This window comes from Amblyomma americanum, chromosome 3 (assembly GCF_052857255.1).
Source record: "Amblyomma americanum isolate KBUSLIRL-KWMA chromosome 3, ASM5285725v1, whole genome shotgun sequence".
Lineage (NCBI taxonomy): Eukaryota > Metazoa > Arthropoda > Arachnida > Ixodida > Ixodidae > Amblyomma > Amblyomma americanum.
Genome location: NC_135499.1, coordinates 134,101,760 through 134,116,182, shown reverse-complemented (window position 1 = coordinate 134,116,182; position 14,423 = coordinate 134,101,760). Strand labels below are relative to the sequence as shown.

The 14,423-nt window shown below is 43.9% G+C and overlaps 1 protein-coding gene across 2 annotated transcripts in view; it reads left to right on the top strand.

Moving 5' to 3' along the window:
* LOC144124944 (uncharacterized) overlaps nucleotides 1–14,423 on the top strand; it is a 32,777-nt gene that overhangs the window by 6,808 nt on the left and 11,546 nt on the right. For both annotated transcript variants that reach the window (XM_077657908.1, XM_077657907.1), the window contains exons 4-6: nucleotides 2,303–2,355; nucleotides 7,424–7,532; nucleotides 14,065–14,124. In XM_077657908.1, coding sequence (XP_077514034.1) covers nucleotides 2,303–2,355; nucleotides 7,424–7,532; nucleotides 14,065–14,124 — 222 coding nt within the window. The remainder of the gene's footprint in view (nucleotides 1–2,302; nucleotides 2,356–7,423; nucleotides 7,533–14,064; nucleotides 14,125–14,423) is intronic.

Sequence of the window (14,423 nt, the reverse complement as noted above, 5' to 3'; positions counted from 1 at the left end):
CTTTGACCCCCACCTTGAGTTTAAGATAAATACCTTATACCATGGTGCTCTTTGGCGAAAGCTACCTGAAGTGGACATCGAAGCAATAAAACAGCTTTTGCATTTGTAGAAAATGTGAAACCACCTCCACTCTCACACGCACAACTTAACTGTGGTACTGCTGGTATGTAGGGGCTGGAAATGTTTTAGTTATGTTTAGTTTTATTGCTTTATTTCTGTGCATACCGTGTCACCAGCTTGGGCCACCCTAAGTAAGGTAGACCTCCTCGGGCATCTGCTCGATTCCTGTCATTTTGGCTGCATTTCAATGTAGCCAACATGCAAAAATACTTCTTACGAAAACGTGCGGAGATTCCAGTTTTAAGAAAAGAACCTAGTCCTTTTCATTGAGCTTCTCAACAGAAACCTTTGCAGGTTATCAGCATGCCTCCGCACAGCCGTGGTTTGCTTTGTATGTAAACTGCAAGGTATGCCGCAGCTATGCTGCTTATAAACCTTGTAGAGGAAAATGGCCTTTTGAGGCAGTGGTAGGCAGTGCCATTCTTTTTCTGTGCGACACGGGTTGAGAAATTGCCAACACCATCATTGTGAGGCTAACCTGGCCTGCACCTAGCATTGCCACCACCATCGCTAAGCCTGCAACATTGTGCTTCGCAAGCTTACTTAAAGGGGCTGCGAAACACTGCTTGAACGGATGCCGGTTGCACTTCAAATGGATTCTTTGTTACACAGATGCTGACCCAAAAAGAATTATGAGAATCAATGGATAGGAGTGGGAGTTATTCAATGAAGAAATTTCAAAATACAATCAAACAAAATGCTGCCCTCAACTCGATTTTCGCGCAGCTTCCCATTCCCATTTCACTCTCCCCATGACGACACTTAATGCGACCAATCAAAACAGCCTATCTTAGCACGTAGCGGAAGTTTGCACTCCATGGTTGCCTGTTCTCTGCAACTCGTTCATGCCAAAGCTGGCAGCGCCGTTTGCATGGTTACAACAACCATGTGAACGCCCAGCTGACCCAGCGATGCTTTATCGTCACGTCGACGGCGCAGAAGGAAACACTGATCAGTGACGTTCCCTTACTTATGGATCCGAATTTGAGCACGAGATACTTGACGGTGTGACGGCCTGCGCAAGATATCAGACACATTTCGCATAGTGCGTACAGCTACTGCTTACCGCTTACCATCGCCCATGGCTCCTAGCGCGCTAGTTGGTCTCGGCGAGCAAGGAGCATGCGCTGTTGACGGGAGCCGCCGCCCGGTGATCCTTCACAAGCTGACGATGCGCACTGTCTGCTAAATATGAAACGAATTAACGCATCCTTCCTTGTGACCGAAACGAACGCCTATAGAGTGCAATGGCTCGATAGGATCGATTCCACAAAGCCACTCTCAGATACATAGAGAGTAGCCATAAGTGTTGAGTGCTAGGTCATAGGATGTTTACAGAGAGGCGCAAAGTCCTTCGATGCAAAAAGTAGCCAGAGCCTCTGGTAGTGTATTTTTGTTTTACTTGCTTTACAGTGCTTTTATCTAAGGCAAACAAGTTGGTTTTGTTAATGTAATATAAAGCACAAAAACTTGACAAAACGTATCTCTAGTTATTAACACAATTTGCAGTATATTTACTCTTTGTCCAATCATCAAGCTCCCACTAAGTGATGTCATATCCGCTGCTAAAAACCGCCACTGTATGGTGACACCGTCAGCGCCACGAATTTGCTTTTATGAGCGAATTAAAATATTAAAAACCGCAGTATACGCGGTACGACCGATGCTAATAGCATCACTATAACTCATTCTATGCAACCAACATGCAAAACAATGCACTGAAAATGTGTTTCGGGGCCCCTTTAACTAGAATAAACTTTTTATAATTGAACGAAGGAAACAAAGTTCTATATGTTAAATTTCAATAGTCGGCTACTCTTTAATAGAGTATAGATAAATCGTTGGCACTTCACATTTTTTCTCAGCAAACTTGCCTCAGCTTTCATTTAACTTTGAACATGCTTTTAATCGGGGCTGAATAAAATTTGTGGCCAAGTTACCTCCTAGATAGCTAATCCATTGTGGCTATTGCCCAATAAAACTGGCAGCAGTCATAATTTGGAAGAACAGAAAGATGCTTGCAAATGGATATCATGCTGCTGCCATAGTATTCAGATCTGCAGCTATCATGTTTCATTTAGTGTCTGCCTTCTTTCTTTGCATCTTTTTTAGTAGATATGTGTAGCATGAAAGGCTAAATGCTTTTTTTGAGTCTGTTTATACTGAGTGTGGTGTTTTGTAGGGCCAAGAAAAGTCAGGATACCAAGGTGAAGGCGGAGAAAGCTCAGGAAGAAGGTGAGTTAACACCAGTAGGTTTTACACTTTAAGAAAGGACAGTCTCGCAGCTTTGATCAGTAAAGACTGCCCCTTTGTAACGCTTTGACCTTCTCATCATGTTGGGTGTTGTTGTGCTTTAGTGCATTAAAGGGCATCTATCGATGTCACATTCCTAACTGGTTCATTTGATGAGACATTCATAGTGTCTATTCCAGCCCTACAAGCATTGTAGGTTCACAGTGCTGCTCCAGTGGTGGTGAGCAAGGCCACGGTAGCCGCAACGGCAGTTATCTTGTCTACAAGATCAGGGGTTCTCAAACTTGTTATCCTCAAAGAAACCCAGCAGCTTTCAAAGATGCTAAGGAATGTCACATGTCTTAGCTTTTGTTCCCCCTTGCCTGATGCACATGCAGAAGAGCATGCAGGGGTGCACTCCCTGACAAAATGCCTAAATTCACTTATTAATGTTTGGTATTAAAGTGAGTGTGCTAAGCCATTACAATATCATTACTCTTGAAATAAAGTGGGTAAAATGAAAGATGGGCACTTAGGCACAAGTGGATTCAACAGTTCTATGAAACACAATTTGAGAACCCCTGTACAAGACAATTGTTACAGCATTCTTGGTTTGAATATATAAGCAGTTTTGGCAGCTTCCATACTGACTCTCTGAACACTGCTCCATCCTTTGATGTGTGTCAGTCTGGCCACTTGCGCAGCGGCAAGCTGGCACTGAGAACTAGAGTCTCAGGTTCTCTTGCCATTGTCCGATTGTGCTGTTCCGGCCATTGCTCTGCACTAGGCGTGATTGCCCCGAGTGACTGTTCTAAGCATAGCTCTAGGCATGCATTTTTATTTTCGGTCATCGTGGCCAGAGCTGTTGCTGCAGGAGCTTTGGTCTTACTACTTGAGAAACTGTGCACATTTGGTGAGGACGCTGATGAGGACACCTGTACAAAATTCTCGAGCAACTTTTCTTCGTTGGCCTTCTAACATGTCAACGCTGGCAAGGCTGTCAGTGGTCACAAAACAACAAAATGCTTACTTCGGAAAGAAGCAGTGTGCAGTGCTTCCCTATACCTTTCTTAATTTATTTCTTAATAAGGCTTTTATGTATACCCAAAATCTTTGGCTACTTTGTACACATGGGGAATGCTTTCCTTTATTATTAGGTGGCCTATTTTTCTGACTCTAGCTTTTCATATTGTAGTAATGTCTGAAGCATTGTGGATTTATTACGGCATGCGACCTGTACTGTGGTCATAACAAATGAGTAACAAAATGAAATAATAAATGACACATGGCTGATAATAAAATGAATGGTATTAAAAACTCTTTAATTTGGACTAAAGGTCGCAGAAGAAATGCTGCATTTATCCGGAGGTCGAGTAATAAATAGCCAGGCACCAGAAAAAAATGCAAAAATTTTGAAAATGCGGTGAAGCATTGCAAGGAGACTTTGCTTCGGAGGCTTCGCACAAATGACGAAAAGCCCGTAACGAGCATATAGTTTCAGCGTGCTGCAAGAATAACGTGAACGTAAACAAAGGCAACACCGTCGGAATCGCAGAACTGCTTCCATAAAGAAAATGATCCGTAATGTGCCAGTCGGTGTCCGAAAGCAGCGCACAGGTGGGTTCGGACGGCTGGCGAATGCACAGCCAGTAGCCATTGTCGTTGTGGGCTTACTGCGAAGCTTAGAAACCGGAACTACGTGGCCAGGCTATTTTTTGGCCTAGTGGCAGTGGCCCTCCTATTGTCGTTATGCCCGCAGTTACATGCAGGTGAGAGGTGCACGAGTTACAATGCACCATGCTTGCCTTGTTGGTGACACCTCGACTCGACTCCACTTAGGGAACCCCATGCAAAAATTCTGCAAGTGGGCGTTCGCACAAACGACATGGCAGATTTCACGCTACAAAAGTTCTGAAAGGCATTAAGATAATAACTCATTATAGAAGGATCATCGAAAAACCACGCACTTTCGCTTTGATTGATTGAAGTGAGTGGTCAGCCATCTTGTTCTCACCACGTGTGATATGTGGGAAAGCCCACTTGCGGAATTTCACATGAGGTCCAAGCCAATCGTCGTCCGAATGTTAGTGGTCCTCGTGATAAATGAAAAAAGCTAAGAGGACGTATTTGTGCTGTTTTCCTAACACTCTAAACCCGATCTTCATATAATTTTTCCATATATTCGACTTCCCATTATCAACTTCGAGTGGTTTTCGATCACCGCGAATATTAGGAAATTTTTGAATATTCGAAAATACTCACATAAAAATTTCTCGAATACGAATATGAACCGAGTAACAAATATATTCAATTTGTATTCAAAATTTCGAATATTTGCATGCCCCTAATACAGTCGAACCTCGTTATAACGAACACTGATATAGCGAATTATCGGTTATAGCGAACTAATTACGAATTTTGGTTGGTCATGCTTCATTTCAGTGACATTTATTCTTTTATAACGAAACCGAAAACGCGAGATCCGCCGCGATATCGGCTGTAACGAAGAAATATTTGGTTTACACGAGGCTCAGAACTTGAAAGTAGCATAAAAAAAACAAAAACCAAAATGAAAATCGAAGGCCGATACACAGCTGAATTTTTTTTTTTATCGTTTGAAAAAGTTTTGCCGTCTGGCACAAAAATCGCGTTTGGATGGTCGCGCCACCTGTGAACAGAGCGCGAAAACTCTGAAAGCTCATGACATGACAGAGGGCCGAAAGGCGGCGCCACTTGTCCAGCGGTAAAGAAAGGCAAGCGCAGCAACATTGGCAACTTTGAGGCCGGCGTTCTGACATCAGCACAGCGGCCAGTCTTGTTGTTGCAGCGCTCGAAATGGCATCGAAGAGGAAAGCGATCTCGCTCCAGACAAAGCTGCAGATACTGAGAGCTGTGGACAGTGGCCGCAAGAAAAAGGATATTGCTTCGGAATTCGGCGTTCCTCCAAGTACGTTATCCACCATTTTGGCCACTAGAAAGAAGATTGAGGGCAACACCGAGGACGCCATAAAAGCCGACCGTAAACGAGTTAGGCCTTGCCATCACCCGGACGTGGAAGCGGCTTTGCTTTCTTGGTTTAAAGATGTGAGGGCGCGAAATTTGCCGGTGTCGGGAGCACTTCTTCAACGGAAGGCCCACAGCCTGGCCTGCGTACTGGGGCATGACGATTTCTGTGCAAGCAGCGGTTGGCTGCAACGTTTCAAAGATAGGCACGAGATCGCGTGCCACACTTTGTCTGGCGAAGGGTCCGCTGTCGACATGGAGACATGTCAAACGTGGCTGGAGAATTTTCGTCCTCTGCTCCAGGAGTACGACGAGTGCGACGTATACAACGTCGACGAAACCGGCGTGTTTTTCAAGTTGTTGCCAGAGCGGTCACTGGCGATGAAGAACGAGACCTGCCATGGGGGCAAGAAAAACAAAGACCGGGTGACTGTCGTCGTTGCCGTGAACATGGACGGCTCCGACAAAAGACGGCTCACCGTCATCGGCAAGTCGGCACATCCGAGGTGCCTGAAAGGCGTCCGGAATTTGCAGGTTCAATACACGTCGAACAAAAAAGCGTGGATGACGACCAAGCTTTTCGAGGACTGGCTGAGAGCGTTCGACCAGGACATGGAGAGGCAGCACAGGAAGGTCCTGTTGCTTTTGGACAACTGTTCGGCGCATAAAGTTTCGATCGTGCTGAAGGCAGTTCGCTTGCAGTTTTTGCCACCGAACGCAACTTCTGCTTTGCAGCCTTTAGACAAAGGCATTATTCGTTCGCTTAAGTGCAATTATAGGAAGCGTTTGGTGACGCAACTGGTGTTTGACATCGATCGACATAGATCGACAACAATAAACATCAAGATGACACTCGAAATGTTGTACGGGTCGTGGAATGAGGTGAGGCAGTCGACAATAAGGAACTGTTTCGCGGATGCCGGTTTTGTTCTGCCTGCCGACGAAGAAGAAGTGCAGCCCGAAGACCAGGCAGAGCTGGACAGAACTTGGGATCGGCTGGCAGTCCCAGGCGTCGAATTCGACGATTTCGTTTCGGCCGATGAGAACTTGGCCGTGGCGCCCGAGCTGACGGATCAAGAAATTGTGGATCGCGTTTTGTTGCCCGAGGATGACAGCAGCAGCGACAGCGGTGAGAGTGAACGGGATGAACCAACGATGAGCAGTGCGGATGCCGCGGACATGGCCAGGAGGCTGAAAGGATATTTGGAAAAACTCCCGACGACGAAAACTGCTGACGTAGAAAAGGCCCTCTTGAGCATGGACAATGTAGAAAACTTTATTCTGCGCAGCGCTGTGAAAAGCCACCAGACGAAGATAACATCTTTCTTCAAATGAACGAATGCAAACCTGTTTGGCTGATCCCGGGCTGGCGTTGCATATGTCTCCTCGCCCAACGCCGCCTCTCCTCCTTCTCTTCTCGCCCAACGCCCCCTCTCCTCCTCCTCCTCTTCTCTCAAAGCTGCTTTGGCAGCTTTTTTTTTTTCAACGGTCCCTCTCGGGGCCACCAATCGCGCTTCGGCAGAGCACGCAGGCGCGATGGTTCCCGCTGTGTCTCACTCGAGTTCCTCTCTCTACACCAAGTCGCCTATGCGCAGACACATGGTGCAGTCGTTTCGCGCCACGCACTTTCACGTGCGCGGCGACGTAAGAACAGTCGTGTCAACCTTCCCATATTCCGGCCTATTTTGATTGAATGCCACAAGGAGACAGGTAAGGATTACCACGTTTGTAGTGGGTTCAAAGCCAAGTATATAATGCATTTTAGTGTCTAGAATATTTGCGCGAGCCAAATTACGAATTTGTCACAGCCGATATTTATGTCTACTGTTACAACGAATATCGGATATAACGAACTGATTTACGGTCCCGATGCTACTTCGTTATAACGAGGTTCGACTGTATTTGCATTAAAACGAACCACATTCCCACTTGGCAAACCTTGTAGTACATGTGTGTAGAAAAGAGTTCAGACTAACCAGTCGTAGTGGCATTGTTCATGATTTAAACAGCTTTTGGTTTCAGCATCCAGTGGAAGTTTTATTGTTTCATTGTCGTTTTTATTTCGCAGAAATTGGAGCAGCAGCACCAGAGAGCAAGAACTCATCACTCAAGCTGCCAGACTTCACTTTTCTATTTGAGCCAGCTCGTTTCTCTCTTCTGTTCACAGACTCCGAAAAGTAAGCGCATTTTCACTTTGTCATCGATAGTGGCATGATGTCCAGCTTTCCTAATCATGCCATTGTTGCTCAAGTGCCAGCACTGTGTTTGGCTTCTGTAGTGGTGCGATGGTTTGCTTGGAGATCTGTAATGGCATGCTGCTTGACTTCAGCATGAATCTATGCTAAGTGTGCTTTGCCATGGAGATCAGCTTCGCATGGGGTATGGCCATTTGCTATGTGCCTGTGCATGGTTTTTAGGGCTACTAAAGGTCGGCCCTCAGTGTGGTTTTGGTTTTTAGGTCATGTTGATTGAACTTGCATGACTCCTTGCGACGGAACTTGCGATGGTGAGGTGTGTGTGCAGCTGTCACTGAGCTGCATCAGATAGGTATAGTAGTATTATGTCAGTTTGCGAGCATACGATGGGCACAGCTGGCAAAGGACAGGGTTAACTGGAGAGACATGTTAGAGGCCTTTGCCCTGCAATGGGCGTAGTCAGGCTGCTGCTGCTGATGATGATTTGGATGTGCTTTGTGCCTTTTATTGCAGCAAACAGCATGCCAAACCATGTGTAATAGTTACTGGCATGTCAGCTGTGGCATTCTTTTTAAATATTGTGCACATATTGACTATGCTGGTTGTTTGGCTATTAGCCACTGTAATACTCGTGCCACACGCGCACAAGAAATGGCAGTAAATGGTTCAGGCCTTAAGTTTGTTAATGCCTTTATTTTCGGAGTTGGTGTTACGTGTCCACTTTTAATGTCATTATACGAAATTCACGATGACGATAGCGCTTGCAACGCAGTCAAAAACTTCATCTGAATAAAAACGGGGCTAATGAGCGCTATATCTCGGCAATGTTGTTCAAATGCAATATAAAAATTATTTTGCAGAAAATGCTGCTGTTCTTGCTTGACAAGTTGAAAAAATAGCCATAAACTCATGTGTCAGCACACATGCCAAGAGTATCTGTCAATAGAGCTGGTAAAAATGCTGCAGAGATGCCTTGTCTGACTGAATTATTCTGAATTAATCATTTACTACTGGGTAGGAAGTTATATGTCACAAGGTCACATGCTTTTCTGCATTTGGAATGGGAACGAGAATACATATTGCCCGGGCGAATGAGTTGTGGCAAACTCAGTAGGTCGCGAATGGCAGTGAGGCTAATGCCATTAAATTTATGCGTATGACACCGCTCAGATGCCATTAAAACTTAAGGCACTAAGCACTTAATGATATTAAATTTGCCCGTCTGGCACGGGTATAAGACTGTTTGTGTGTAATAAAGTACTGTGGGGTAGGGGTATGCCATACATAATGTTGACTCTGTAAATTGGTTCTTTCTGTGAAGATAGGATCAGCGTTTTCATGCTAGTTCAACAAAGAGCTGTACAACAGCCCCTATTTCCCTTTGAACTGATTGTTGGATAAGATTTGCCTGCATCTGTAAAAGTCAGTAATTACGTTTTTTGCTTTGTAGATGCTCTGTGGTACTACTGCAAAAAAGTGATGCCTGAAGAGATGCTTGTACTCTCCAAATTTAGCGTTTTTGTCGGTGTCCAATTGCTGTGACATACTGGAATGTACATCATGCCTAAATATTTCATATTTTTGGAGCTAACCCTTCGTTCTGGTGGCTGTTTATTTCTATTGTCCAGCATGCACTGTAGCCTCTATAGAAAAGGGAGGAATGCACCTCATTGCTGGACGAATGTGCGAGCCATATTTACGCAATTGTAGTTTGCCTCGAGGGTAAGTCAACCCCCTCTTCATATCACATGTCAGGAGAAAAGGGGAGAAAAAGTTTGACTTGACCGGCAGGAAGATATTTAAATCCGATTTTCTCAGCGATAAATGTATTTAGCTGCTGGATAAACATCAGTATAGCCGAAGGAGTCAAAGAACCAATTTTTAATGAGAACAGTAATTGGATGAGGTTGTCCTCAATGGTTATGTAATGGTGATTTTTAATATACTAACACTTAAAAGCCATGTTGGAAGTGATGACCTCCTCTCGTAATAAATCTGGTTGCAACAAAACTATAGGTGCAGATTTCCTACATTTAGTATTGGTCCCTTATCCTCTATCTAGCATGCACTCATTTTCTTTATCATTTGTATAAAATCTGCCATTCCAGCAGCGTAAATGCCATTGAAAATTGCGGTACAGTAAAATCTCGATAATTTGACCCCACTAATTCGGTATACTGAATAATTTGGGCCTACCATTCGGTCCAGTCAGACACATGTACTAATTCCATGGCGTGAAACACCTTTAACCGTTTACATGCCAATGTTCCAAAATTGGAACATATGAAACTCAATTTATATCTCGTTAAAGTATGCCCTTCGATATTTTTGTGTTCACATACTATATGATAATTGTGCAAAATGTCACAACTATAATATTCATTTTCAAATAGTTTAATCACTTTTATTTATTGATTCTAAATCGGTATATTTTGGACCTTGTCATAGCCAAGTGTTTAGGAGCCCTTCTGCAGGAAAATAAAATTGAGATGAATAAAACAGAATGCAAGTAATGACAAACAGTTGTTGATTTCGTGGAAGAAAAATAAAAAACCAACAGTGTGTCTTTAAATGACAGTGAGTTCAATGCAAACATTCCTTTTGAAAGAAAAATATAGCGTGAACAGAGAAGACAGAGGAAGAAGAGGTGCACAACACAAGCGCTGTCTCGCAACTAAAATTTTATTCAGGAGGAAAACACGTACATAAAAGCGACCGAAAAAATGGCGAAGTCAGCAATCATATGAGTCAATCAGCACCAGGAACAAACTCAAAAGATTGCACGGGGCGCCCTTTTCTCTGACCCATGGCACATCAGGTGTTATGCAAGAACTGTATCTCCGCATCAAATAATGTGATAGAGGGTTGGCTGATGCAAGCGGTTATTTTTTTCCTTATGAAAAGCACTTCCATAATCTCTCTGGTACGTTGGTCTCGGTGCCGGTACAGTACCTCGGCTCTCTCAAATATCGCCTTACAATTCTTTTTATCTTCGCACTGAGCGCAATGGTTAGATACATCTGACGATGCTTTTTCGTGTTCTTTTAGGCAAATATTCAAGCATCATCCGGTTTGTCCAATATACACCTTTTGGCAAGTGAAAGGAATCTGGTACACCACCAAACGCACACAATCCACAAATCTTGATCCGTGCCGCAGTGAACACGTAAAGGGGTGCATTTCTTTCTTCCATTCTTGGACGGCTGCCCTGTCATCGGACACAAGCATTGAAGCTTTAGGGGTGCTGAGCAAACCGCATCAACACGAAAATGGCAAGCAACATTCCTCAGATTGTGCTCCATGTGATGCACGTAGGGAATGGCCACTCCTTTCTTTTTGGCTCCCGTTTCTTCACCTCCGTTCATGGTTCGGAGACCCCTAAAGTTGGCAATTAGTTTTTTTTCGCGTGCATGTGTTATAACTGAGAGCGGGAAACCTGCCGCAGTCAGTCGTTGCACCTGCAAGGAAACACCATCTGCTATGGAGTGCACACAAGATTTTTCTAGAGCAGACCTTAGGCAGGAGAGAGCTATGCCGTTTGTTACCAGTTTTGAATGCCCTGAACAAAAATTCAGTATCGGTTTCTTGGAGCGTGGTTTATTGACCCAACAAGTATGGCCCTCCTTGAACATTAGTCTTAGATCTAGAAACTGAAGTTCATCTTTTTCCGGCATTTGAAATGTGAAATTCAGATCCATAGCGCTCTCTTTAAACATTTTCAACACATCAACTGCATGCCTAGCGTGCCCTCCCTTATTTACTGGTACCCGAAAGTCATCTATATATCTCCAGATCATAAAGGCAAGACCGTCAAGATTTTCACTGATCGCTATGTCTACTTTTGCTAGAAAAATACTACTGAGTATCGGGGCTACACGAGAACCGATACACACACCCTGTTTTTGCAAGAAAATTATCCTGTGTCTGCATCCACCTCTTCTTTGTCTGTTCGTGCTGTATTTTTGTTTTAAAATGAACGTCACCCAACTGGCTCAACTTTCCATCCTGCAAACATTCCTTATCTGGAACATTTCTATTTGACAGCAGTGATACCGCTGTTAGTACTTCAATACACCCCCGCCTCTCCCCTAGCGTACACCGCACCTGAAGGCGACAAAGGCAGCGCTAGGCGAGTGCAGACGATTGTCACGTGATCGTGGAACTGAACCGCTCATTGGTCGTCGTGGGGCTTGTGTAACATAGCCAAGGTGGAAAAGCCATTGCTCAAGAAATGCTTTCCCATCTTGCCACGGCTTCTGAGGTGCTGAATGCTGCGACATTTGCTTGGCAAAAGAAAGCATTCTGCAAGCATAATGGTTTTTGATATAATTTGCGGAGACATTGCAAGCAGCTATGAGATTGGTTGCAGATAGCAAGAAGAAAAAATTTGCACTGCACACACCATAAAAGTTGTTTCAAATGACATTAGCATTCAGTATATGTGAAACGCCCATGTTCCAAAAATGGAACATGGAAAAAAGCCATGCTTATTCGTTGAAATGTGGCTAAATTTTTTTTCATTGTTAATTTAGAAAGCAGGTGTTAATTGTCTGTAGGACTTGAGTGATCCGCAAAGAGCAATACACATGTTGTGCCAGAAGACTATTGATGTGACGACACTGAGGGAATCAACACTCAAAAGTTAACTAAGGAGCTCATAGCATAAATACAGGTCAGCAGCATGCAGACACAGCTATGCTGATGGAAATTTCATGCATGCTGATAAAGAATCGCCTGGAATGCCTTCACATGATCAGGAGAACGTAACAGAAAAGTCAGCAAGCATGTCAGAAAAGGAAGGCGCTGGAGCTGGATCTTGAGAAATCATCTGAAAAAAAATATATAGAGCTGCAAAAGCATGTTCAAATTTCTTTGGGAGTCGGCGGAAAGTCTCTGCAAGGATGCTGAGTTTAAGAATGACATAATTCTCCTTGTCAAGGCTAACAGTTTCTGCCGAAAAGGCCAGGGGCAAAGGAAGCAGAGGTGGTAGCTGTGGAGAGGGGAGTCAGAACTAAGCAAGAATCAAGGGATGCCTGATCTATGTAATCCAAAAAATATTTCATGCCCTCCTCAATTATTGCCTGTTTTTGTCCTGAGCCCTGGAACTCTGCTTGACCTTTAGCCAAATATTCTGTATGAACCCTGGACATATGTGTAGGCTCATTCGACACTGTGCACGCACAGCACCAGTTAGCAGAACAGTGGAAAATATTTAGTCATGCAAATTCCTCGCATGGGACAATAAATGATTCGGTATAGATTTTTCCAGGAAATAAACGTATGCTGGTGATGTTGATGGGACACTTTGTTATCATGTCTTTTGGTTCCCCATAATTAAACTTTCAGTTAAACATTTTGTCTTATCCTATGATATCCCAATTATAACGAGGTTTTTCTGTACTTCCAAGTAGCCTTCCAAAATGGCTGCTATGTATCTATGAGCACTATACTATGTGCCCAAAAAAGTGCCTATTTTCTTGTGCTTTGCTGCAATATTATTTGCAGTTTGGATTGAAATATACATTTTGCCTCGTATGTTCTTCGATTTCTGTACCACTTACCGTACGCATAGGAAGCTGTGGCGTATTGCACAGAAAAGAACCATGAACGTAAACTGTTGGGCTTGCAGCTAAAAAATGCTTTGCCTGCACTCGGGCGAACACCCAGTCTTAAAATTCTCTTGATATATGCTGGCAGGCATTTCTTTGCTCAATCATACGAGCATGTGCTGCTATGAAATGTCAAGCAGTTAGTATAGTAGTTAAAATGCAGCTAACCAGATTAGTGCTTCACAAAGATCTCAGCCCAACAGGTGTGACCACCTAAATCAAGTTGGCAAAATCTTTCACCTTGTTAGTGTCATATTTTTGCTTATGGTCTAAACAGCGCTCTTCCGCTGTCAGTCCCGTTAAGTTGGTGGAATAATTTTCCTGATAATTTGAACCAGAAAGAGACCGAAAATTTGGTCAAATAACAGAGAGCCTTTTCAAAAACACTCGGTGCTGACAGGACCATAGCTTCCGTTTGAAAAACCTTGGTTTTTATATTAAGCAAGGCCAAATTAATGAGTCCTTCAGTACAATGCAAGCAAAGCAATAAACAGTTCCTCTGTGCTTTCATTGCTCCTGTTTTCATATAGTATTTGTCTGCTGCCATAATTTCAGCATTGAAATGTCAGCATGCAAGAGAATTTTTTGCTGCCTTTTTTGGGACAAATATCTGACGAAACTCACATTTGAGGGAAAATTCCAGAAGTTACTGCTGCTATGGATTAAGTGGCAGTCTGCAGCGGTTGCTGCCTTCTGATGACCAGTGTTATATTGTGACGAAGAAGACAAAGCTGGCAGTGGCGCGGGACGGTGTGCTTGTGCTAGGCCAGCAGCCGTTAAATTCGCCTCATTGCCATCGATCATCGCGTCTCATTCTTCGGTTGGCGGCCACGTAGCAATGTGTGCTCCCCTGAGCTTGCTCATTCGTATTGTGCTTTCCACAGAGGGTGTATTTGTTCATGCAGGACCAAAATGAACCGGAAAGCTTCCACAAGGAGTGCCCTTGCCAGCCTTGGCACCGCAGGGTGAGAAAGTGGCACGAGTTTTCCTTTTCTTCTAACTGAGCTCTGCTCCATAGTAAGTGGTGTAATTTGCTGGAGCATTACATGAGCTTGCAAGTTGCAGTTCATTTGCTAGCTTGCGTGCTTTAAAGAAGTCTGTTTCATTGCATGTATACAAAGACTGCCGTCACACTTCATATACTATCTGCCTTTGAAATATGTACATGTATTGTCCGGTCTTTACTGCATGCACATGCCCACAGCAAGCTGTGTGAAAGGTTAGTTTTTCTCTACTTGCCTTTTTTGCTGCCTTCACTGGGCCG